This window comes from Scyliorhinus canicula, chromosome 25 (assembly GCF_902713615.1).
Source record: "Scyliorhinus canicula chromosome 25, sScyCan1.1, whole genome shotgun sequence".
In the NCBI taxonomy this organism is placed as follows: Eukaryota; Metazoa; Chordata; class Chondrichthyes; order Carcharhiniformes; family Scyliorhinidae; genus Scyliorhinus; species Scyliorhinus canicula.
In genome coordinates, this window is record NC_052170.1 from 16,134,944 (window position 1) to 16,159,574 (window position 24,631).

Sequence of the window (24,631 nt, forward strand, 5' to 3'; positions counted from 1 at the left end):
CATTGTTTTGATAGCTGGAAATTCCACGGAGACTAGATAATTTATGAGGAGATGATTTCACTCCGGGCTAAGCAGGTCTTGTGACACCTCACCGGGTTTCAGATGATATAATTATTGGGTGGAGCCAGGTCTGTCTGTAGATTTGCAGTTTGCCATGGAATTTGAGGTGGACAAGACAGAAGGATTTAAAGTTGAAGAGCAGATTTGCCAAATGCTGTTAGGTAGAGCAGACAGCTCTTGAAAGGAACTCTTTCCAAAAGTTTGCCCAGCTGAGCAAGTAAACCTGTTTTGTTAACTTTTTTTATAAGTGACAATTGAGCTATATTGGATTGCTTAATTGGAGTTAGTAGGAGGCATAGGTAGTAGGTTTACATGTTTCCTTGTGTTTAAGAAATGTTTAACAGATAATTGTAAAGCTATTTACTTTGATGTTAATGTGGTTAATTGTATTTGAATTAAAGTTTGTTTTAACTTGAAAGATAACTATTGGTCAGACTCATTGCTCCTGGGGTGAAATATCCTTTCTTCACAATTTTACAAAGTAAAAAAAAATTGATTGGCGTCCTTGTCTGGTACCCGAACAAATGTTGGTGTCTGATCCGGTCCCCTTCAAAAAAAGATGCTTGAGAGCTGATCTAGAATCCATCGAATCGCTGCAGCACAGAAGAAGGCTATTCGGCCCATTGAGTCAGCGACGATCCTCCAAAAGAGCACCCCACCCACTCTACCACCCACCCTCTCCCTAACCCCGTAACCTAACCTGCACACTAGGGGGAAATGTAGCACGGCCAATCCACCTAACGTGCCCATCTTTGGATTTAGCGTTTGCACGTTCTCATACTGTCTCCATGGGTTTCTTCCGGATGCTCCGGTTTCCTCCCACAGTGCAAAAGGTGTGCAGGTTGGGTGGATTGGCCATGCTAAATTTCCCCTTAGTGTCCAAAGGTCAGATGGGGTTACGGGGATAGGGCGGGGGAGTGAGCTGATGGAGGGTGCACTTTAAGAGGGTCGGTGCAGACCCGACTGGCCGAATAGCCGCCTTCAGCAGTCTAGGGATTCTTTGATTCTATGAATGTGCAAACTCCACAGAGACAGTCACCCAAGGCCGGAATCGAACCCGGGTTCCTGGCGCTGTGAGTCAGCAGTGCCAACTACTGGATTTGATAGGGTAGTCAAAGAGAACATTCGTGGGGATGTCCAAAACTAGGTCCCACACTGAGTCATGAGTAAATCCAGGAGGGAATCAAGGGGAAATTTACTCTACCTTGAGCATCACTATGGGTGTGTATGTGCAGCATGGACTGCTGTGGTTCAGGAAAGTAGCTCGCTGCCACCATCTTGTCGAGGGCAGTTAGCGATGAGCAATGCATGCTGGTCTGGCCAGTGAAGCCCACATCCCACGAATGAATAAACAAAGAACCTCAAAGCGTGGTTAGAATGTGGCTCCTGCTGCCCACGTGGGTTGTTTGAAGTGAATAAATATAGTCTTACTTTAGAGGAATCTAGGTAGGTTCACGAGTGGAGGGGGAGGGGAGGAATGGAAGGATATCCTGAGAGGCTGAGGTAAAGTACAGAGAGGGAGAAACCTGGTTCCTCTGGTAAAACCACTGGAAAAGAATTGTTTGTTCGCAGACTGAGGACGGTGGGCGTTTAATGTGAGGAGATTGTGGTGGTTCTTCCTCATGAGCTGCGACAGTCCCTCCGCGATTTCGACTCTGGCCCGTAAGGCCGATGTGTGGTTCTGTGTCTTGGAGGTGGTAGCGGTCGTCTGCACTTGCTGCCCTTGTCCTCTTAGTTGATGGGAGGTCACGAGTCGGTGTTCTGTTTCCTGTTTTTTTTCTCTCGGGCGACGCTCTTGGCTTCTGTGGATCTGCAGGAGATGACTGTGCTGCAGAAAGGCCTCAGCGAGATTAATATCGGTGACCACTCTTTGGGGCTGTGCGTTTTGTGGTAGGTTAAAGTGCAAGGGCTTCTGAGAGGTTGCAGAACCTGAGCTGAAGTACTTGCATTGGTGTAGGAGCTGAATTCAAATCACCTCCACATTCCCCATCAAAATCGACATTCCAATGTCATTGCGAGGTGGCACCGATCCAAGGTTGAATTGCAGCCTTTGACTCAGTTCTGACAACTGTTGGATACTATGTTGGGCAGCACGGTAGCATTGTGGTTAGCATAATTGCTTCACAGCTCCAGTGTCCCAGGTTCGATTCCTGCACATTCTCTCCGTGTCTGCGTGGATTGCCTCCGGGTGCTCCGGTTTCCTCCCACAGTCCAAAGACGTGCAGGTTAGGTGGATTGGCCATGATAAATTGCCCTTAGTGTTGGGTGGGGTTTACTGGGTTATGGGGATAGGGTGGAGGTGTGGACCTTGGGTAGGGTGCTCTTTCCAAGAGCCGGTGCAGACTCGATGGGCCGAATGGCCTCCTTCTGCACTGTAAATTCTATGATGTTCAGAGGTTTAAAAAAACCCCAGAAATTATCTGTACTGCTTTACGACCTTGAGACGTAGGAGCGGAAGTAGGCCATTCGGCCCATCGAGTCTGCTCCGCCACTCAATGAGATCGTGACTGATCTGATCTGATAATCCTCAACTCCACTTTCCCGCCTTATCTCCATAACCCTCGATTCCCTCGCTGATTAAAAATCTGTCTCTCAGCCTTGAACATACTTAACGACCCGGCCTCTACAGCTCTCTGCGGTAAAGAATTCCACAGATTCACTGCGCCGAGAGCAGAAATTCCTCCTCATCTCTGTCTGAAATGGGCCACTCCCTTACTCTGGGATTCTGCCCTCTGGTCCCAGACTGTCCCACAAGGGGAAACAACCTCTCAGCATCGACCCTGTCGAGCCCCCTGAGAATTCCACATATCTCAATAAGGTCACCTCTCATTCTCGTGCAACGCAGCACAGTGGTTAGCACTGTTGCTTCACAGACAGGGTCCCAGCTACGATTCTCGGTTTGGGTCGCTGTCTGTGCGGAGTCTGCACGCTCTCCCCGGATCTGCGTGGGTTTCCTCCGGGTGCTCCCATTTCCTCTCACAAGTCCCGAAAGACGTGCTGTTAGGAGAATTAGACATTCTGAATTCTCCCTCTGTGTACCCGAACAGGCGCCGGAATGTGGCGACTCGGGGATTTTCACAGTAACCTCATTGCAGTGTTGATGTAAGCCTACTGATGTCAATAATAAAGATTATTATTATTTTTAAATTCATTTTGAACGGGATGTGGGCATCGCTGGTTAGGCCCCAGCATTTATTGCCCATCCCTAGTTGCCCTTCAGAAGGTGGTATTGAGCTACCTTCCTGAACCGCTGTAGTCCCTGAGGTGTAGGTACAGCCACAGTGCGGTTAGGAAGAGAGTTACAGAATTTTGACCCAGTGACAGTGAAGGAGCGGCGATATTTTTCCAAGGCGACTTGAGTGACTTGGAGGGGAACCTCCAGGTGGTGGGGTTCCCAGGTAATCTGCCGCTCTTGTCTTTCTGGATGGTAGTGGTCGTGGCTAGTGTCTTGTTATGCTCTTGGCGTAGCATAAGCGGCTTCTTTGATGTTCACTCTGACAAAGGAAGGTTCAGACGTGGAGATGACTTCAACACGTTTATTAAACTATTAACAATTCTCCTACTCAGATTCGCCACTACTGTTAATCCTTCTGTAGCTACTCAGACTGATGAACCAGTCTGCTACAATCCACGTGGTGGGTGTGATATTGAATCAACCCTGTGTCTGTACTCACTGAGTGTCTCCACTGGAAAGAGGAAGATCATGTGTGCTGTGTCCTTTATATATGGGTTGGTGTAATGCCCCCCTGTGGTAGTGTCACCTCTGTGTATATCGTGAATGCCCATTGGTCGTGTCCTATCTTACTGACCTATTGGCTGAGTGTCTGTGTGTCATGTCTCTGGTGCTCCCCCTAGTGTCTAGCTAGTCTAGGTGTACTTACATTAACCCCTTGTGTATTTACAGTGATGCATATCACCACAGCTAGTGACGGTTGAGGCTCCAGCATTCGTTCCATCCCATGGCTGACTATGTCTCTCTCCTGTTCTTGCCGGCTGCCACTGGCGCGTGTTGGATAGAGTCGGAGGTTGATACTCAAACATGTTTGGCCGTGTCAAGAAGGCACCTTCCTCGGCCATCAAGTCCTGGCGTGGGACTCGAACCAGGAGCTGCTGGCTCCAAATCAGGGACATTAACCCACTGGCACCACAGCGTATCCCACATTCAGCAAGGCCCTCTTGTATACTGCCGAGTTTTCAAAATCATGCTTCAGAGTTGATTGCGAACGCAAGCATTTCCAAGTCTTTGTCTATGTTTTGATGCACAGGTTTTTCTACAAACCGACCAAAGCCACCTGTGACTTCAGTTAGTGTAAGCATGGCGGCTCAGAATCTGTTAGTTGTGGCATCATAAACGGTTATCTGTTCGCATACCAGAAGCCAGCTGTGTTAAGCGGGAGGCTGTGATCTTATCATGATCTCACTCCGGAGTACAGTGTGGACGGAAAGTATTGATCCAAAGTGGCAAGTGTTCAGGAAGTGTCAGGTTGTTTTTGTTTGTAGATTTTTCCAATTAAGGGGCAATTTAGTGTGTGCCAATCCACCTACCTTGCACATCTTTTTGAGTCGTGGGAGTGAGACCCACGCAGACACGGGGAGAATGCGATGCGGCGGCCCGGGATTGAACCCGGGTCCTTAGCGCCGCGACGCAGCAGTGCTAACCGCTGCGCCACCGTGTCGCCCCGTTTCAGCTTGTTTTAGAATTAGAATTTACAGTGCAGAAGGAGGCCATTCGGCCCATCGTGTCTGCACCGGCTCTTGGAAAGAGCACCCTACCCAAGGTCAACACCTCCACCCTATCCCCATAACCCAGTAACCCCCACCCAACACTAAGGGCAATTTTGGACACTAAGGGCAATTTAGCATGGCCAATCCACCTAACCTGCACATCTTTGGACATGTGGGAGGAAACGGGAGCACCTGGAGGAAACCCACGCAGACACGGGGAGGATGTGCAGACTCCGCACAGACAGTGTCCCAAGGCCGGATTCGAACCTGGGACCCAGGAACTGTGAAGCAGTTGTGCTAACCACTATGCTACCGTGCTGCCCCCTGCTGAGAAAGTCGACATTCAAACGTCAATAGCTGGAGCTCAGAAGAAATGTTTCGGAATAGGATATTGAAGCAGAGGTAGGCCATTCAGCCCATCGAGTCTGCTGAGGCCTTGAAAAATGTTATCTGAATAATTTAGCTACAGTAATTTATGCCAACTGATACTCAAAGAGAGGCCTTGTTCTGATGTAACAAATATCCAAGACATAAAGTTGAAGGACAAAGGTCAATGCAATATCTTCCGATACATTCTGCTGACTCCTGTAAGGGATCTGAAGCGATTGGCTCCAGTTGCCGAGACAATATATACTTTTACGATGTTCAATGTATTGCCAACCTTTGTTCTTTCAGCCAGTTCCTGGAAATTTTCACAGCTCTAATCCTAGCAATAAAACAAGAACAAAATAGCATTTCACAAGGTTGGGGAGGATGATCCAGGGATGTTTGGGATGTAATCCCCATCTTTGGTGTTTTTATTTCCTCATCCTCAACTGAATTGAAGAGAGGTTTCTTCACCCAGAGTGTGGAGAATGTTTGGGCTTGTCTACGCCGGAGTTCTGAGCAGGCCCAATCACTGAAGTTATTCACGGCGGAGGTTGACGGGTTATTACATTTGAAGGTTGTCAAGGGATAGTGGGGAATGTGGGAAGGTGGGCTTGAGGGAGAATCACAGAACCATTGAATCCCTACAGTGCAGAAGGAGGCCATTCGGCCCATCGAGTCTGCGCCGACCCCCTGAAAAAAGACCCAGGCTCCCCCCTCTCCGTGCAGCCTGTCGCATTGATTTTTTTTTTTATAAATTTAGATTACCCAATTATTTTTTCCAATTAAGGGGCAATTTAGTGTGGCCAATCCACCTACTCTGCACATTTTTGGGTTGTGGGGGCGAAACCCACACAAACACGGGGAGAATGTGCAAACTCCACACGGACAGTGACCCAGAGCCGGGATCGAACCTGGGACCTCAGCGCCGTGAGGCGGTTGTGCTAACCACTAGGCCACCGTGCTGCCCTGCCTGTCGCATTGATAATATTGAATGACAGAGCACGTTTGAAGGGGATTAAAGAGCCAGGGAAGGGACTACAGAGACTGGGAAGGAATTACAGAGACAGGGAGGAGATAACAGAGATAGAGAGGGTGTGACAAGTAGGGCCTTACAGAGATAGGGAGGAGATAACAGAGACAGGGAGGAGATTACAGAGACAGGGAGGGGATTACAGAGACAGGGAGGGGATTACAGAGACAGGGAGGGGATTACAGAGACAGGGAGGGGATTACAGAGACAGGGAGGGGATTACAGAGACAGGGAGGAGATTACAGAGACAGGGAGGAGATTACAGAGACAGGGAGGAGATTACAGAGATATAGAGGGTGTGACAGAGAGAAGGAGGGGCTTACAGAGATCGGGAGGAGATAACAGTGACAGGGAGGAGATTACAGAGATAGGATAACAGAGACAGGGAGGGATTTACAGAGACAGGGAGGAGATTACAGAGATAGGGAGATAACAGAGACTGGGAGGAGATTACAGAGATAGGGAGATAACAGAGACTGGGAGGGGATTACAGAGACTGGGAGGGGATTACAGAGACAGGGAGGAGATAACAGAGACAGGGAGGAGATAACAGAGACAGGGAGGAGATTACAGAGGTAGGGAGATTACAGAGACAGGGAGGAGATTACAGAGACAGGGAGGAGATTACAGAGACAGGGAGATTACAGAGACAGGGAGGAGATTACAGAGACAGGGAGGAGATTACAGAGACAGGGAGGAGATTACAGAGACAGGGAGGAGATTACAGAGACAGGGAGGAGATTACAGAGACAGGGAGGAGATTACAGAGACAGGGAGGAGATTACAGAGATAGGGAGATAACAGAGACAGGGAGGGATTTACAGAGACTGGGAGGAGATAACAGAGATAGGGAGGAGATAACAGAGATAGGGAGGAGATAACAGAGACTGGGAGGAGATTACAGAAATAGGGAGATAACAGAGACAGGGAGGGATTTACAGAGACAGGGAGGAGATAACAGAGATAGGGAGGAGATAACAGAGACAGGGAGGAGATTACAGAGATAGGGAGATAACAGAGACAGGGAGGGATTTACAGAGACTGGGAGGAGATAACAGAGACTAGGAGGGGATTACAGAGACTGGGAGTGGATTACAGAGACAGGGAGGAGATAACAGAGACAGGGAGGAGATAACAGAGACAGGGAGGAGATAACAGAGATAGAGAGGCGATTACAGAGACTGGGAGTGTTGTGTTATGTAATTCAGATGCACCTCCCTGTCTCTGTAATCTCCCAGTCTCTGCGAGATGCACAATGAATGCAAGTGTTTTTACTTCGAAGCAAGCCTGTTTATGCTGGGTGAGTCACTCAATCAGTCAGCAATAGATTGTGACGATCCTGTCTGCAGTGGAATATCAAACAATGGTTTTGAAGTCTTGTTGAATGAGTCACGAAACGATGCATTGTGACTGTCCGTGAGCTCGGTCAGCTCTACAACAATAGGGTTGCGGTGCTGTTGAGTCAGTCACTCAGCCATGGGTTGTGACATCTCGGGGGTCCTTCAGCGATGGAGTGAGCTGGATTTGCTCAGTCCCAGAGCATGCCAGCAATACGGCGCGCCCAAACTACCCATTGTACACAACGTGAACAATATGATTCATATCAGCATCAGATTTACAAGAATGGAAACTTAAAATAACTTTGGGAGGTGCTGATAAGGCAAAATGATAAAAGAATACTCAAATTTCACTTCTGCTGCAAATGACACAGTTTCCTTATGTGCGATCAAGCGAGATCTAATAGCAAGACCGCTCCCCTTTTCAAATAATTATGGTCAGCTGCACAGTGCAATTAAATCCTAATGTGTTTGCAGTATAGCTTTTGATGTGTGAAACCCTTGTGTTCACTTTATTTAGACTGGAATATGACCTGTACTCAAGGTTATATCAGCTGGCATCTGCTGTGAGCAATGAACGGACAAACATTGCCAGGTGTTTGTAAGAATTCCGCATGCGCATTGCCTTCCTGAGGGCAACTTTCCCTCGGCCAATCAGCGCCGTGCCCTCCACAGAGCACCTGGGGGCTCAATGCACAGGGCAGGTCAGTGTACCTCAGCCAATCAGACTGCGGAGGCATTAATGAGCAGCGCAGAATCTATAGCAGCAAGTGTCTCTGAGAATGACAGATTCAGTGTTGAACCAGGTACAGAAAGTGAAATAAGGAGAGGGGAAGAAATTGAATGGGCGGGATTCTCTGACGATATCGTAATCGGCGATAGGGCGGAGAATCCCCGTTGACGACCGAATCGGGGGCGGCGCCTGTCTTTGAACGCTCCGCCCCCTCCAAAACGGAATCATCGAAGGAGCACGGCGCATGCCGTTGGGATGGCCCCAGGATGTTACCTGGAGGCCCTCCCCCGATGCTCCGCCCCCGATGGGCTGAGTTCCTGACGGCGCGCGGGACACGTGTGCTCTCAGTTTTCATGAACCTGGCATGGCGGTTGCGGACTGTGTCCAGCGTCGCCACAGTTGGGGGGGGGGGGAGCCGTGCTGCTAGCTGGGGGGGGCTTCAGTGAGGGCTGGGGGGACTGGTGGGGGTGGCCCAGGGGTGTCCAGCAGGGCACAGTCTGGCAGGTCAGGTCCCTGCGTGGTCGGCGCCATGCTGCACGGAACGACTGCTGCAGATCGTCGCTGTGCGCATGCGCGGCCACGAACCCGGTCGGAGGATTGTGCTGGGGCCTCGCGATTTTTTTTGGGCGGAAAGCCAGACATTCCTCCAGACATAGCCTCAAAATTGGAGAAACCAGCCCAATGAAGGAAGAGCGATAAAAGAGACAGGAAAAATCAGAAACTGAAGTACGTCGTTGAATTACTTTTGACCTCCAAAAACAATGAAAAGCTGAAAGAGTGAGACTCCACACTTGCAAAAGCTCTTTTCGTGCAGTGGAGTGCTTTGATAATGATTAATGCTGTAAACAGGATACTTAAATAGAAGTGGACAGACCAAAATGTTTCAGCTGAGTTCAGTCGCTATCCAAGCGGTAGACAAGTTTGAAATAATTGGCTGGCTCTTTCAGTGAGCCAAAGGCCTCTTTCGTTAATGTAAGAAACATTTAACAAGATGATATTGTTTCTTCTTGCATTCAATGCATCTTTAATGAAGTGCAAAATAGTGAACAAGCACAGCTCTTTCTCCCAAAAATAGAGCATTTAAGACACTATAACTAGCTAATTTAAATGTGATGCTAATACAACTAAGCAACAATATTCCTTTCTTGCAACTTGGGTGGCAAGTAATATTTATGCCACACAAGTGCCAGGCAATGACCATCTCCAACAAAAGAGAATCAAGCCATCGGCCCTTGACATTCAAAGGCATTACCATCACTGAATCACCACTATCAACTTCCTGGGGTCATAATTGACCAGAAACTTAACTGGACCAGCCATATTAGTACTGCAGGTCAGAGGCTGGGATTCCAGCAGCAAGTAACTCAGCTCCTAACTCTGCATAGCCTACACACCATCTACAAGACACAAGTCAGGAGTGTGATGGAATACCCTCCACTTGCCTTGACGAGTTCAGCTCCAACAACACTCAAAACGCTCGACACCATCCAGGACAAAGTAGCCCTGCTCGATTGGCACCCGATCCACAAACATTCACACCCTCCACTGCTGACGAATGGTGGCACCCGTGTGTGCCATCAACAAATGCACTGCAGCAACTCACTGAGGCTGCTTCAACGTCACCTTCCAAACCCACGACCGCTACCATTGGGAAGCACAAGGGCAGCAGACACCTGGGAACACCCCCACCTCACGGTTGCCCTCCAAGCCACTCACCATCCCAACTTGGAAAGATATTGGCCGTTCCTGCCCTGTCGCTGGGTCAAAATCCTGGAATTCCCTCCCTAACAGCACTGTGGGTGTACCTACACCACATGGACAGCAGTGGGTTCAAGAATGCAGCTCACCATCACCTTCTCACGGGCAACTGGGTCTGGGCATAAACGCTGTCTCAGCCACATTCCAGGAATAAATTAAATGCAATTCCCACTCTCACCAAATCCCCACGTAGACCTCCTTCCTCTCGTGTCTTTTCCACTCTAACCCCCAACTCCAGCTCGTCTCGCAATGCGTCGTTAGCTCAATACTGAGACCGAGAGAGGGTTTGTTGGCTCGACCAAAAAAGGGTCGGATGGGGTTGGGCCTGAAGGCCAATTTTTCCTGATAGTTTTCCCACCTGCAGTCAGGGCACGCTGGATAGCCGACACCCCGGGAGCAACTCCCTGCAGCCCTAAAGCGCTGCTCCCCATTTTTATGGCTGTAGGTATTTTCAGTATAAAATACAGCACAAGTGATTCGAACAAGTGGTTCCCCTTCTGTTGTCCTCACCCTTTCCAGTGAGCATTAAGAGGCAGTGAAGCAGATATAAGTGGACCAATTATGACCTAATTTACTGCGCGGGGAACCCAGGGGATTGGGGGGGGGGGGGGGGGGGGGGGGGCGGGGGGGGGGGGGGGGGGGGGGGGAATGCTGCCCAGAAATAAGCTGAAATTCTCCAGCCATCCGCACCAGAGGCATCATCCAGTGTCGCCGACAGTGACCTCCCGGTGGCAGAGGGTGGGAACAACGGGAAAACCCGTTGACATCGGCGGGGCTGGAAGATCCCGCCGTGGGCAAATGGTGGGCCATTCCAACACCGCAAAACATGCCATTGGGGGGACTAGGTGGGGGGTGGGGGCAAAGAATCCCTCCTATAGTCCATGGGGCACACTGGGCTAAATCGCTGGCTTTGAAAGCAGACCAAGGCAGGCCAGCAGCACGGGTTCGATTCCCGTACCAGCCTCCCCCGAACAGGCGCCGGAATGTGGCGACTAGGGGCCTTTTCACAGTAACTTCATTTGAAGCCTACTCGTGACAATAAGCGATTTTCATTTAATTTCATTCTTCCCTCACTTAAGGAAGGACGTTGAGAGCTGAAAGATGGGGAAGAGGAGGTTTACTAAGATGGTACCGGAGATGAAAGATTTCATCCATGTGAAGAGACTGAAGAGGGCGGAGTTGTTCTTCTTCGAGCAGGGGGCTGTTCACCATCGGGAAAGATTCTCGACAGAATAAATAAGTAAAAAATGCGACCGGTGCTAAAAAGGTCGGTAACCAACGGTGACAGGTTGGGCAAAAGAACTGGAGGGAGCAAAAGGGAACTGTTTTTTTAAATCGGTGAGTGGTCATAATTGGAAATAAAAACAGGAAATGCTGGAAACCCAATTGTTCTGGCAGCCGTCTGTGACGAGAGATCCAGGAGTTACGTTTTTAGTCTTTACGACGCTCCCTCAGAGCAGAAGATAGGGAGCGGTGAGATGGGTTTTCTTATGTTTAAGAGGGGGTGGAGCAGATGGAGCAACTTGGAAAGTCAGAGATAGCTGGGAAAGGAAGCAACAACTGTGAGTCGGGGACGAGGCAGAGGAAGTGCTAATGTTAGTGTGAAGGACTGAAGAAGATGCTGATAGCGGCATGGAGGGAAGACAGCAGAAGATGCCGCTGAGCTTTCCCAGCATTTTCATAGAATTTACAGTGCAGAAGGAGGCCATTCGGCCCATCGAGTCTGCACCGGCCCTTGGAAAGAGCACCCGATCTAAGCCCCACCACTACTCTATCCCCGTAACCCCACCTAGCCTTTTCTTTTTGGACACTAAGGGCAATTTATCATGGCCAATCCACTTAACCTGCACATCTTTGGACTGTGGGAGGAAACCGGAGCACCCGGAGGAAACCCTCGCCAACAAGGGGAGAACGTGCAGACTCCGCACCGACAGTGACCCAAGACGGGAATCGAACCTGGGTCCCTGGAGCTGTGAAGCAACCGTGCAAACCACTGTGCTACCATGCTGCCCAGCCGTCCACCCTATTTTGCTTTTATTATGGGAATAATCGGATTTGGGTGGGCTAAGGTGATTCAATAACAACTTTTAAGAGATAATTTAATAACTATCCGATGGGCAAATCTTTGCAGAGCTATTAGCAAAGAGCAGCAGAGTGGGACGAATTGAATAGAACATAGAACATAGAACAGTACAGTACAGAACAGGCCCTTCGGCCCTCAATGTTGTGCCGAGCCATGATCACCCTACTCAACCCCACGTATCCACCCTATACCCGTAACCCAACAACCCCCCCCCCCCCTTAACCTTACTTTTATTAGGACACTACGGGCAATTTAGCATGGCCAATCCACCTAACCCGCACATCTTTGGACTGTGGGAGGAAACCGGAGCACCCGGAGGAAACCCACGCACACAGGGGGAGGACGTGCAGACTCCACACAGACAGTGACCCAGCCGGGAATCGAACCTGGGACCCTGGAGCTGTGAAGCATTTATGCTAACCACCATGCTACCCTGCTGCCCCAAAGAGCCAGTGAGTGCACAATGGGCCGAGTGGCCACCTTCTGTGCGATATCATTCTATGATTCTACTGGAAGAATATGATGGGATGCAAAACCAGCGTTGAACACAATTCCTCCTGTTCCCCGGCCAGCAGGTTTGAAAAAGAGAAAAGTGTGCACTGATATTCCGCTTCTCGTGACGAATAGATGTCTCAAACTGTTTGACAGCCGTTGAAACACTTCCGACGTTTCTACCCTCCTGAGCAGGCAGGCAGTGTAGTTTAACGTCTGAAAGACGGCCCCTTCGACGTGGAGGGACTCCCTCCGGACTGCACTGGGGTGCCAGCCCTGAGTTTGGTGCCCAAGCCCCCGGAATGGGGAGTTAACCTTGGGCTGGATTCACCGTTTTTGAGCCCAAGTGCCGAGGATCTGTGGCGTTTTACGCCAAAAAAAAAACGCCGCCCATTCCTAACCGATGCTGTGACCGATGAGGGGCCAGCAACCGTGCCGCGTTAAAGCCCTGGCCTCCACAATAAAAATGGCTGGAGAACGGACGGGTCCGTGGTCAGAGGCATGAGGCATGCTCACAGCGGTGACCTGCTGTGGTCGCGCCATAACGACTGTGGCAGCGCCGTCCGCAGCCGCCACTCCGGGTTCCCGACCGCTCAGACCACGTGTCAACCACGCGGTTGGGCACTCGGCCCCCCAGGGCTGGAGCCTCGGGGAAGGACCTTCGGGTGATGCGCTAACGCTGTCCCAACGGCGTGCGGCACGCACCGCGATGACGCCGTTTCGGAGGGGGGGGAGGGGGGGGAGGCCATAAAACCTGCGTCAAACAGCCTCGATTTCGGCGTCAGAAGCGATTCTCCGCCCGATTGGCCGATTGCGAAAATTGGCGTCGGGGAACGGTGAGCCCCTTGTGCCTGAGAGCCGGGAGTGCGACCAGATGAGCTGCCTGACGCTGCCCAACGAGCGACCAAGTCACAAACTCAGACCTTGAACCGCACCCAACTTTGAAACTTGGCTGAGGGGGGGGGGGGGGGGGGGGGGGGGGCACTATCACCGAGAATCCTTCCATTTCCTAGAAATGTCAGTTTTGGCCCAGAAATAGGCAGACCATGAACATGTTTGTCAGGCCGTCGTTATCGACAACGCAACGGCTGTGGGTTCAGGAAGCCCTGGTGGTGTTTTCTGATAGGCACGGGTGATCGAGCAACAAAACACATAGCTGACTCTTGTTATCTGCCTAGGCGGGCTGGGGGGGGGGGGGGGGGGGGGGTGGGTGGGGGGGGACGCCGTGGGCCAGTGACTGAGCCCTTTCCCTCTATCAGCTGAGCCCAGTGCTTCATGTTGTGTTAGAGAGGCCCAGCCCAGCGCAGCCTTGAGATGGGGGGTGGACTGGGTGGGAGCACTGGAACTCTGGGTTAGACTCCGAATGCTGGGTGGGGGGTGGGGGGGGGGGGGGGGGGGGGGGAGATCACAACCCCACAACCCCAGAGAAATGTCTTTAGAAAACATCAGCACTCTGGCAAATGGAACAGATGGGAAATCAATAACTACATTTGAATTCATTTACAGCGTATATCTTTGGATCCCACAGCGGAGGGAAGGGGGAAATAATCTTGCGGGACTTGGGGAGAAAGCGCAGCGGGAGTGGGGCTGAGTAGCCGCTGACCTGATGGGCCGAACGATCTCCTTCTGTGTTGTGTGATCCAAGGCTTCCCTGCTGTCAATGTTTGACCCGAACATTGCCAGGGATTTTGGAGTTTCATTCGGCCAAGCTTAGGTTATGTAGCAACCGGATTGCCAGCGTAGCCGCCCCTTTCACCCCCTCACCGGGGCCACTGTGACTGACGGAGGTCAGGTCCTGATGTTTGGGCAGCACGGTAGCATTGTGGATAGCACAATCGCTTCACAGCTCCAGGGTCCCAGGTTCGATTCCGGCTTGGGTCACTGTCTGTGCGGAGTCTGCACATCCTCCCCGTGTGTGCGTGGGTTTCCTCCGGGTGCTCCGGTTTCCTCCCACAGTCCAAAGATGTGCAGGTTAGGTGGATTAGCCATGATAAATTGCCCTTAGTGTCCCAAATTTGCCCTTAGTGTTGGGTGGGGTTACTGGGTTATGGGGATAGGGTGGAGGTGTTAACCTTGGGTAGGGTGCTCTTTCCAGGAGCCGGTGCAGACTCGATGGGCCGAATGGCCTCCTTCTGCACTGTAAATTCTATGTAACACTCAGAATGAAACTGATAGACGAGGGCATTTCACTCCCAGTAAGAGCGAAACACACGTTGTACCTACTGCACACGCTGGACTAGCTGTAGGTGATAATTGGCTCAAACTATTTCTGCTAACCAAGCCCCCATCCCCATGGATAGTTGCTAAATCCAAGCTGTCAACCTTTGCTCACGGACTTTTAAAAACATATCAGTCATGGGATGTGGGTGCCGCACTTATTGCCCGCCCCTAATTGCCCAGAACTGAGCGGCTTGCTCGGCCATTTCAGGTTCGACCTGCTATGGATCTGGAGTGGCCGTTGTAATGACGGAAGCACAACAGCCAATCCGTGCGCAGGCAGTTCCCATGGGCAGCAGTGCCAACCCTGGCCAGGGACTCTGCGCTCGTGACGTTGGTGGAGGGAGGATGCGGTGGTCAGGAATTCCCCCGCTCTTCTTTCACATTGCATCGCGGGATCATTATCACTCATCTCGTGGCGCTGTGGCACTGCCCTTGCCTCTGGATCGGGCGCTCCCGGGTTGCAATCCCGCACCAGGACTCGACGGCCACAGGAGGAATTCCCATTACCCAGTCCAACGGGCGAACAATCAACTCGGGAATCCCTTGTGGAGGATACGTTAAAAAAAAAAGAGATTTGCATTCATCTCCGAGGGGAAAGTTAGGGTAACCAACTGTGACTAAATGTATTCCCGGAGGTTTCACTGTATGACTTGCCCCCACCCTCTGGCTATTAGTCAGCCAACACAGCCAACCTTGTGATGCACGGCCTTCCTACCCCAATTGGAATAAATAAAGACTCATTGCCAATTGGATGATGTCAGCCAAGGAGTTCCTCCTCTACCCTCTCCCCTTCATTTTCACTCCCTTTACATCTGGCAAATCGAAATATTCAAGTGGGGCGACAAGAGAGGAACAACCATTTTAATGGCCCGATTATAATTTTTCCCCCCTCCAGGGTCGCACACAGCGGCAGTGTCCCGGAGATCGACCTCCAATTCCTGGAAACTCCAGGTGGAGGGATGTGGGATGAATGTATAATATAAATTCACACTGTGTCCCTGTGGGCTCCGTCTGTGAGCCATTGCGCGGCTCTGCCCACAGGGGGAGATGAGGAGCATGTACAGGGCTCCGCCCATGGCTCCTCCCACAACTGGAAGTATAAAGTGCTGCGGCCTTGCGAGCCTGCCTTCAGTTCAGCTAGTCGCAGGCAGGCTCAGCTGTAAGTCGATTAAAGCCCCTGTCTTGAGTGAATTAATGGTCGCATCAGGATGGCATTCCGCACGTGGCGGGCAGGGCCTCGGACGAGCACCTCGCCTGGAAGCCAGCACCTCAGACAGTGCAGCTGCCCTGCGCAGGGAGTGCCAACCGGCATCTGGCGAGCCCTCACTCGCCATTAAACTCCCTTTCCCCTCTGGCGGATGCTGATTGGCCAGCCGTGCTTTCCCGGCCTTCTTCCTTGGCGTTTTGTTCATTAAATCTCAGCTTCCTAATTGTCACCTTTCGGTGTGCTTGTCGGCGATGGAGAGAATGCTTGCAATGTTTAATTGCCTGCCTCTGCTCCGTCCGGGTGCCCCTTGACTGATGTGGAGGTCGCTCCGGGGTTAATTGTTGCTCGGCGAGGGAATGTTGCGTGTTGGGACGCGCTGGTAAACCTCCAGTTTCAGGCCAGGGTTCGAAAGCGCATGAAAGGACTTCACATTCCTGCCCTCGATTCGAATGCTTCCAACAGCTTGAAGCGTGACTTCCCAGGCTACAGTGACACAATCCGAGGGGGATGAATAGGAACAATAGATTCCTGGCAGCAAGTCACAGGCTGGAATCCAAGCGAGGGAGGATTGGATGATCTCGTAGTCACAGAGAGCTGTAGTCTGGCTGCCTGTTGCTCAGCTCACTGTTTGCATATTAACTGGGGCCATTATTCTGGCTCTTTGTCTAGTTCAGCGCTTTGTGTTATGTATTCGGCTATCTGGGATTGCCACCAGCACAAAATGAACCGCGAGCTTGGGGCTGTGACTTCTTAACGCGGGTTTCTGGGGAAATCATCATTACTTGTTCTGCAAATCCTGACTTTGCCCTGTCGCATTGTGGCTGAATGTACTCCTTCCTTTCTTTTCCATTGACTGAATCCCCTCGCAGTTTACACACACACACATCACCTGCATCCTACCTCCAGCCAAAAACCTAACTGCTCCAACTATCGATGGAATCCCTAAAGCGCAGAAGGAGGCCATTCGGCCCATCGGGTCTGCACCGACCCCCTGAAAGAGCACTCCGCCCAGTCCCACTGGCCTGCCCTCTCCCCGTAACCCCACCTAACCTTTGGACACTAATTTTAGCACCTAACCTGCACATCTTTGGACTGTGGGAGGAAAGCGGAGCACCCGGAGGAAACCCACGCAGACACGGGGAGGATGTGCAGACTCCGCACAGTCATCCGAGGTCGGCATCGAACCCAGGACCCTGGCGCTGTGAGGCAGCAGTGCTAACTGTACCACCATGCCGCCACACCACTGTGCCACCTTTCCAATATTTAACTGTTATGGCTCCACAAGAGCGGGTCAGAGGCTGGGAATCCTGCGGTGAGTAACTCACCTCCTGACTCCCCAGAGCCTGTCCGCCATCTACAAGGCACAAGTCAGGAGTGCGACGGGATCCTCTCCACTTGCCTGGATGAGGGCAGATCCGACAATCAGCCCTGTTGGATCGGAACCCCATCCGCCATTCACTCCCTCACCACCAGCGCACCGCGGTTTTTAAATTGGGTGATCAAATTCACCCTGACTGATTTCTCTGCCTAACTTGTTGGATATACAACGAATTCTTGACCAAAACTGGTCCGCGCAATGGTTAAATATTCATCGCAGCTTGGAGCTCTGTACTGGAAGCTGCCACCTTCCTGGTGACTCTGCAGGCTGGAGTAGGACAGAACGGGATCTTTGATCCAGATCCAATAAGGCTGTGCATCTGAGTCACATTACAAAAACTATGTGGGGCGTTCCACTGATCGCACTGCCGTAGTCTAAGATGCAGTTTGTTGGTGCTTTGATAATAACAATAATCGCTTCAATGGCGTTACTGTGAAAAGCCCCGAGTCGCCACATTCCGGCCACATTCCGGCGCCTGTTCGGGGAGGCCGGTACGGGAATTGAACCTGTGCTGCTGCCTTGCTCTGCATTGCAAGCCAGCCGTTTATCCCACTGTGCTAAACCAGCCCCAGTTACTGTTGGGTGAATGCACTTGCACACATGGTACAGACCAATAAGGATCTGGATCAGAGCCTTGTACAGACACATGTACAAGGGGCAGCACGGTAGCATGGTGGTTAGCATAAATGCTTCACAGCTCCAGGGTCCCAGATTCGATTCCCGGCTGGGTCACTGTCTGTGTGGAGTCTGCACGTCCTCCCCGTGTGTGCGTGGGTTTCCTCCGGGTGCTCCGGTTTCCTCCCACAGTCCAAAGATGTGCAGGTTAGGTGGATTGGGCACGCTAAATTGCCCGTAGTGTCCTAAATAAGTAAGGTTAAGGGGGGGTTGTTGGGTTACGGGTATAGGGTGGATACGTGGGTTCGAGTAGGGTGATCATTGCTCGGCACAACATCGAGGGCCGAAGGGCCTGTTCTGTGCTGTACTGTTCTATGTTCTATGTCGCGCAGAAAGAGATACTTCAGCCCATCTGGTCAATGCCATGGTTTGTGCCTCCTTACAGTTTCCTACAGAACACTGTGAGCCCAGGTAGAGTGGCTGTGGAGAGGATGTTTCCACTGGGTAGGAGAGACTAGAACCCGAGGGCACAGCCTCAGACTAAAGGGACGATCCTTTAAAACAGAGATGAGGAAGAATTTCTTCAGCCAGAGGGTGGTGAATCGGTAGAACTCTTTGCCGCAGAAGGCTGTGGAGGCCAAGTCACTGAGTGTCTTTAAGACAGAGATAGATAGGTTCTTGATTAATAAGGGGTCAGGGGTTATGGGGAGAAGGCAGGAGAATGGGGATGGGAAACATATCAACCATGATTGAATGGCGGAGCAGGCTCGATGGGCCGAATAGCCTAAATCTGCTCCTTTCTCTTACATTCTTACCTCACCTCACCTCCTCAGCAAATCCTAGTCCTTTCTCCCTCACGTTTGTGCCGAGATTCATCCCAAAATACTTCATCATCTTCTCTCTGTGGTAGCGAGTTCCACAATCTAACTACCCTCTGGCTAAACGCTTCTCCTGAATCCCTGACGGGCGACTCTTGTGTTTGTTCCCAAAGCTGGTTTAGCTGGTTTAGCACACTGGGCTAAATCGCTGGCTTTTAAAGCAGACCAAGGCAGACCAGCAGCACGGTTCGATTCCCGTACCAGCCTCCCCGAACAGGCGCCGGAATGTGGCGACTAGGGGCTCTTCACAGCAACTTCATTGAAGCCTACTCGTGACAATAAGCGAGTTTCATTTCTTTCATTTCATTTTTTGTCACCCTGAGTTGTGGTCTTGCTCCGATCAAACCCTTTCATAATCTGAAAGGCTGTGTTAAGTTGACTGATCCTCGGTTATCAGTACAGCGACCGCAAAACTGGCTCTGATGCAACTGGACTAGAAAGAGGACATTGTGAACTGCTCCGAATGGCCACCCAGCCATTCCTGTTGGGAAAGGTGCACACGGAGGCATCAGACAATGACAGAACCCGGCCTCAGTCATGATATTCTGTTTCACCAACAGTGCTCCCTCCATCAGATGTGGCATCTTCGCTGATGGTTGCGCAGTGCTCAATACCGTTCACAATTCCTTCAATAAGGCAGCCCAACATCCCGCACAAGGGACAAAAGTGGGCTAACCAACTGGCAAATAAATTTCCCTCCATTCAGACGATGGACCATCTCCAAGAATGGTGTACCTCTTCGTAATGTTCGACGGCGTGGCTACGAGAGCAGGTCAGAGGCTGGGAACTCGGCAGTGGGTGACTAACCCTCCTCCTGACTCCCCAAGTCCTCTCCACGCGGCACAAGGTAGGAGGTGCGGCGGGAATACGCCCCCCCCCCCCCCTCCCCACGTCTGGAAATGGTGCAGTCCCAACAGCATCCCAGAAGCTCGGCGCTCCCCAGGAAGGAAGGGCCCTCGGTTTGATCAGCGGCTCTCGCAGAACCTCTGACCCTCCGTTAGCGGCAGCCGGTACCTCCTGCAGACTGGCTGGCATCAGGGCACCGACTTTCCCTCACGGCATGCGAAACGCCATCCCCTCTCGGTTCCCCTTAACGTCGCAGTCCAGGCAGCACGGGTGGCGCAGTGGCTTAGCCCTGCTGCCTGACGGCGCCGCGATCCCAGGTTCGGTCCCGGCTCTGGGTCACTGCCCGTGTGGAGTTTGCACGTTCTCCCCGTGACTGCGTGGGTTTCGCCCCCACAACCCAAAGGATGTGCAGGGTAGGTGGATTGGCCATGCTAAATTGCCCCTTAATTGAAAAAAAAATGAATTGGGCACTCTAAATTCATTAAAAAAAAAAGATCGCAGTCCGTCCTGACCTTAGCACAGAGAGAGGCCACTTGGCCTATCGATTCTGGGCTGGTTCTCCGGCACGAGCAATTTACTTAGTGTCTCTCTGCTGCCTTCTCCCCGTAACCCTGCTCACTCTCCTTCTGCAGATCACAGTGTAACTCCCTCTCGAACGCTTCGATCGAACCGATGGAACGGGTTGGCATTCCATCACGGAGCATTTGCCAAAAGTGACAAGCGTTCAGGTGGAAATGTGACACTTAGCGACAGGGCGCCCGACCTACTGCGGCCGAATCAATGATCGCTGCCGTCTGTCTCACTTTCGCACCACGCGCACTCACGGTCGAATTCAAAATAAAGTACAGCAGCGCGGCTCTCTGATGTGGTGACCTGCATTGGTTGGTGGCGCCTGACCTTTCGACTCTGTGTTGGAAATTTCTGCCCTGATTTCTGTCTATCGGGTTGAGTCAGGTCGGTAGCTGCATGGGCGGGCTGTGCCAGGCATCATTCACAAACAACAGGAAACATGAACACAGCATTATTACTTTCATGGCATTTCCCTGCGCTCCCATATCAGTCCGTGCTGCCTGCCACATCCCTCTTCCTGCGGCATTCATGTATTTCCTGGTCTTTCCTTTCACATCGAGAAAAGAACACACTGTTCCACACTTTCCTGGTCCTGTTTATACGATAATGTTTAATCCTGTAACTGAGTGTATTTACATCTTCGTGCTGCTGTCTTTTCCTACCTGTTTTCAGTCTGTCCATCACCGTCTCCTCCCCTCTCTGTGCCTTCCACCTTTCCTGCTTTTTCTTTGCCTCCTTTTTCTGGTCTCACCTTCAGTCTCTCCTTTTCGTTTGCTCGGTCCCTCCTTTCCTTCCCCTCTTTCCCGGTTAGTCCAGTCTTTCCTTCCTTCTCTCCCTCTGCTATTTCCCAGATTACTTTCTGTTCATTGACTTTTTCACCGCTTTTGCTCTTAGCTCCTTCTCTCATTTGCCTGTCCAGGTGCGTGTGTGTGTGTGTGTGTTGAGTGTGTGCGTGTGTGTTGAGTGTGTGTGAATGTCTATGGTGCGTGTGTGTGGTGTGTGAGTATGTGTGGTTTGTGTGTGTTTGTGCCAGTGTGAGCGTTTGTGTATATATGTTAGTAGGTGTGTCAATGTGTGTATGTCAGTGTGTGCATGAGTGTTTGTATGAGTGTGTGTGCCAGTGTGTTTGCGTGTGTGAGCGTATGTGTGTGTGTGTGCGTGCCAGTGTGAGTGTGTGTGAGTGTGCGTGTATAAGTATGTGTGTCAGTGTGTGTATGTGTCTCTGTGCGTATGAGTGTGAGTGTGAGTGTGAGTGAGTGTCTGTGTGTGTCTGTGAGTGTGTCTGTGTCAGTGTGAGTGTGTGAATGAGTGTGTGAGTGAGTGTGTGTATGTGTGAGTGTCTGTGTCAGTGAGTATGTCAGTGTGTGTGTGCGCGTGTCAGTGTGAGTGTCTGTGTCAGTGTGAGTGTGTCAATGTGTGTGTCTGTGTCAGTGAGTGTGTCAGTGTGAATGTGTGTGTGAGTGTCTGTGTCAGTGAGTGTGTCAGTGTGAATGTGTGTGTGAGTGTCTGTGTCAGTGAGTGTGTCAGTGTGTGCGTGTCTGTGTCAGTGTGTGTCTGTGTCAGGGTGAGTGTGTGTGAGTGAGTGTTTGTGTGTGTCTGTGAATGTGTCTGTGTCAGTGTGAGTGTGTGAATGTGTGTGTGAGTGAGTGTGTGTATGTGTGAGTGTCTGTGTCAGTGAGTATGTCAGTGTGTGTGTCTGTGCCAGTGTGAGTGCGTGAATGTGTGTGTGAGTGAGTGTGTGTATGTGTGTGTCTGTGTCAGTGAGTGTGTCAGTGTGAGTGTCTGTGTCAGTGTGAGTGTCTGTGTCAGTGAGTGTGTCAGTGTGTGTGTGCGCGTGTCAGTGTGTGTCTGTGTCAGTGTGAGTGTGTGAATGTGTGTGTGAGTGAGTGTGTGTATGTGTCAGTGAGTGTGTCAGTGTGAGTGTCTGTGTCAGTGTGAGTGTCTGTGTCAGTGAGTGTGTCAGTGTGTGTGTGCGCGTGTCAGTGTGTGTCTGTGTCAGTGTGAGTGTGTCAATGTGTGTGTCTGTGTCAGTGTGAATGTGTGTGTGAGTGTCTGTGTCAGTGAGTGTGTCAGTGTGAATGTGTGTGTGAGTGTCTGTGTCAGTGAGTGTGCCAGTGTGTGTGTCTGTGTCAGTGAGTGTGTCAGTGTGAATGTGTGTGTGAGTGTCTGTGTCAGTGAGTGTGTCAGTGTGAATGTGTGTGTGAGTGTCTGTGTCAGTGAGTGTGACAGTGTGTGCGTGTCTGTGTCAGTGTGTGTCTGTGTCAGGGTGAGTGTGTGTGAGTGAGTGTGTTTGTGTGCATGAGTGTGTCAGTGTGTGCGTCGGTATCAATGTGTGTCAGTGAGTGTGTCAGTGAGTGTGTGCTGGGTGTTTTGATGTATCCCAGTGGGTAACAGTTTTGTTTTCTGAGTCACAAGGTTGTAAGTTTCAATCTCACTCCTGGATTGCTGTTTGAAATGTAAATCCAGAGGGTGCCTAAATCCGGAGGGTGCCTAAATCCAGAGGGTGCCTAAATCCGGAGGGTGCCTAAATCTGGAGGGTGCCTAAATCCAGAGGGTGCCTAAATCCAGAGGGTGCCTAAATCCAGAGGGTGCCTAAATCCAGAGGGTGCCACACCACCTGATCGTCTGTAAAAGCCACGGAATGTCGAAGCTGTGAAAGCTGCTATAAAAATACAAATCCTTCTTTCTCACATCTATCCACCTGCGCTGAAAACGTTGACATGGTTTACAAAAAGAAAAGAAGCCCCCCCCCCCAAGGAAAATTAGCAGGGTCGATGTTTGCATGAGGTGTTTGGAGCAGCAAGCTGAAAACTCCAGAACGTTCCCCTCCAGCCTCTGCTGCCACTCGATGAGGAATCCCCAGCAGCAGCGTTGGCAGCCTTACCCACACTGAAGGGAAAGGTGTCTCCACACTAGAGCTACGAGCCTTGGCAACACACAGGGGCTGGTTTAGCACACTGGGCTAAATAGCTGGCTTTTAAAGCAGGCCAGCAGCACGGTTCAACTCCCTAACCAGCCTCCCCGAACAGGCGCCGGAATGTGGCTTTTCACAGTAACTTCATTGAAGCCGACTTGTGACAATGAGCGATTTTCATTTTCATATCATTTTCACACTGAACACTGAGCTCCCAGTCAGGCAGATGCACCGACTGGAATAGTTATAACTCCCAAGAATTCTCAGAAGTGGAAATCCACAGAGCAATAATTCATCGAGAGCGGAGAGGCAGAAGGAGAAAGGACGACAGAGAGAGAGAGAGAGAGAGGAGAGGGATAGACCGAGCAGTGACTCACAATTGGACTTTGTGTCAGACATAAAGCGGTCTTATCGACTTACCCAGAACAGGGTATATATTGGGTTCCATGAATGATCGGTGGCTCTTCGGATGAAACTGCGGGATTCCTGGTGAATGGTAAAAGTGTCCACACCCACACTGTGGCCACACACGGCTGATGGGCTGCTGCCCCTCTCTCCCACACTGTGGCCACACACGGCTGATGGGCTGCTGCCCCTCTCTCCCACACTGTGGCCACACACGGCTGATGGGCTGCTGCCCCTCTCTCCCACACTGTGGCCACACACGGCTGATGGGCTGCTGTCAGCTCTGCCCTGCCCCTCACACAGCTCTCCTGCCACTAACTGCTGCCCTGCGTGACTGGCAGCGCTGAGCAGACTGCAAGATTCACGTGTTTTTGAAACCCTAGCTCCCTCTCTGTCACAGAGGCTGAGAACCAATGGCGAGCCTCAAAGGGGGCGGAGACCTAATGGCATTTCTGGGCTGCTGCAGTTATAAATTAAATAATGAGTCACCGTTTATTTTGGCTCTAGCTATAATTTCTTCTGCGCTGTTGTGGATTTCCCTCGACAAGTTTAAAAGCGGCAATGCTCAGATGGTGTAATAGGTGAATACAAAGTCACCCACATAGTTCCTCAGTTGTCCCTCAGTGCTGGCAAATGCACATAGAATTTAAAGTGATTGTCAAAAGAACCATAGGCGGCATGAGGTAAAATTGTTCGACGCAGCAAGTACGTCGGATCTCGTCCGACAGACAGCGCCAAGCTCCCCCTGAACTGCCCCTGGAGCATTATAATACCCTTATCTAAGGAAGGATGTTCTTGCTCTGGAAGGAGTGCAGCGAAGGTTTACCAGACAGATTCCTGGGATGGCAGGACCGGCGTACGAGGAGAGATCGAATCGGTTCGCAGACGAATGAGGGGGTATCTCATGGAAACCTGTAAAATTCTAACAGGACTGGACAGGGTAGATGCAGGAAGGATGTTCCCGATGGCGGGGGAGTCCAGGAACTGAGGTCACAGTCTGAGGATACGGGG

At 51.2% G+C, this 24,631-nt stretch overlaps 1 protein-coding gene across 1 annotated transcript in view; it reads right to left on the reverse strand.

Moving 5' to 3' along the window:
- LOC119957243 (adhesion G protein-coupled receptor E2-like) overlaps nt 1–23,947 on the reverse strand; it is a 66,408-nt gene extending 42,461 nt beyond the window's left edge. Inside the window, exon 1 of the mRNA XM_038785088.1 lies at nt 23,636–23,947. Coding sequence (XP_038641016.1) covers nt 23,636–23,663 — 28 coding nt within the window. The 5' untranslated portion in view covers nt 23,664–23,947. The remainder of the gene's footprint in view (nt 1–23,635) is intronic.
- Between the last annotated feature and the right edge of the window lie 684 nt (nt 23,948–24,631).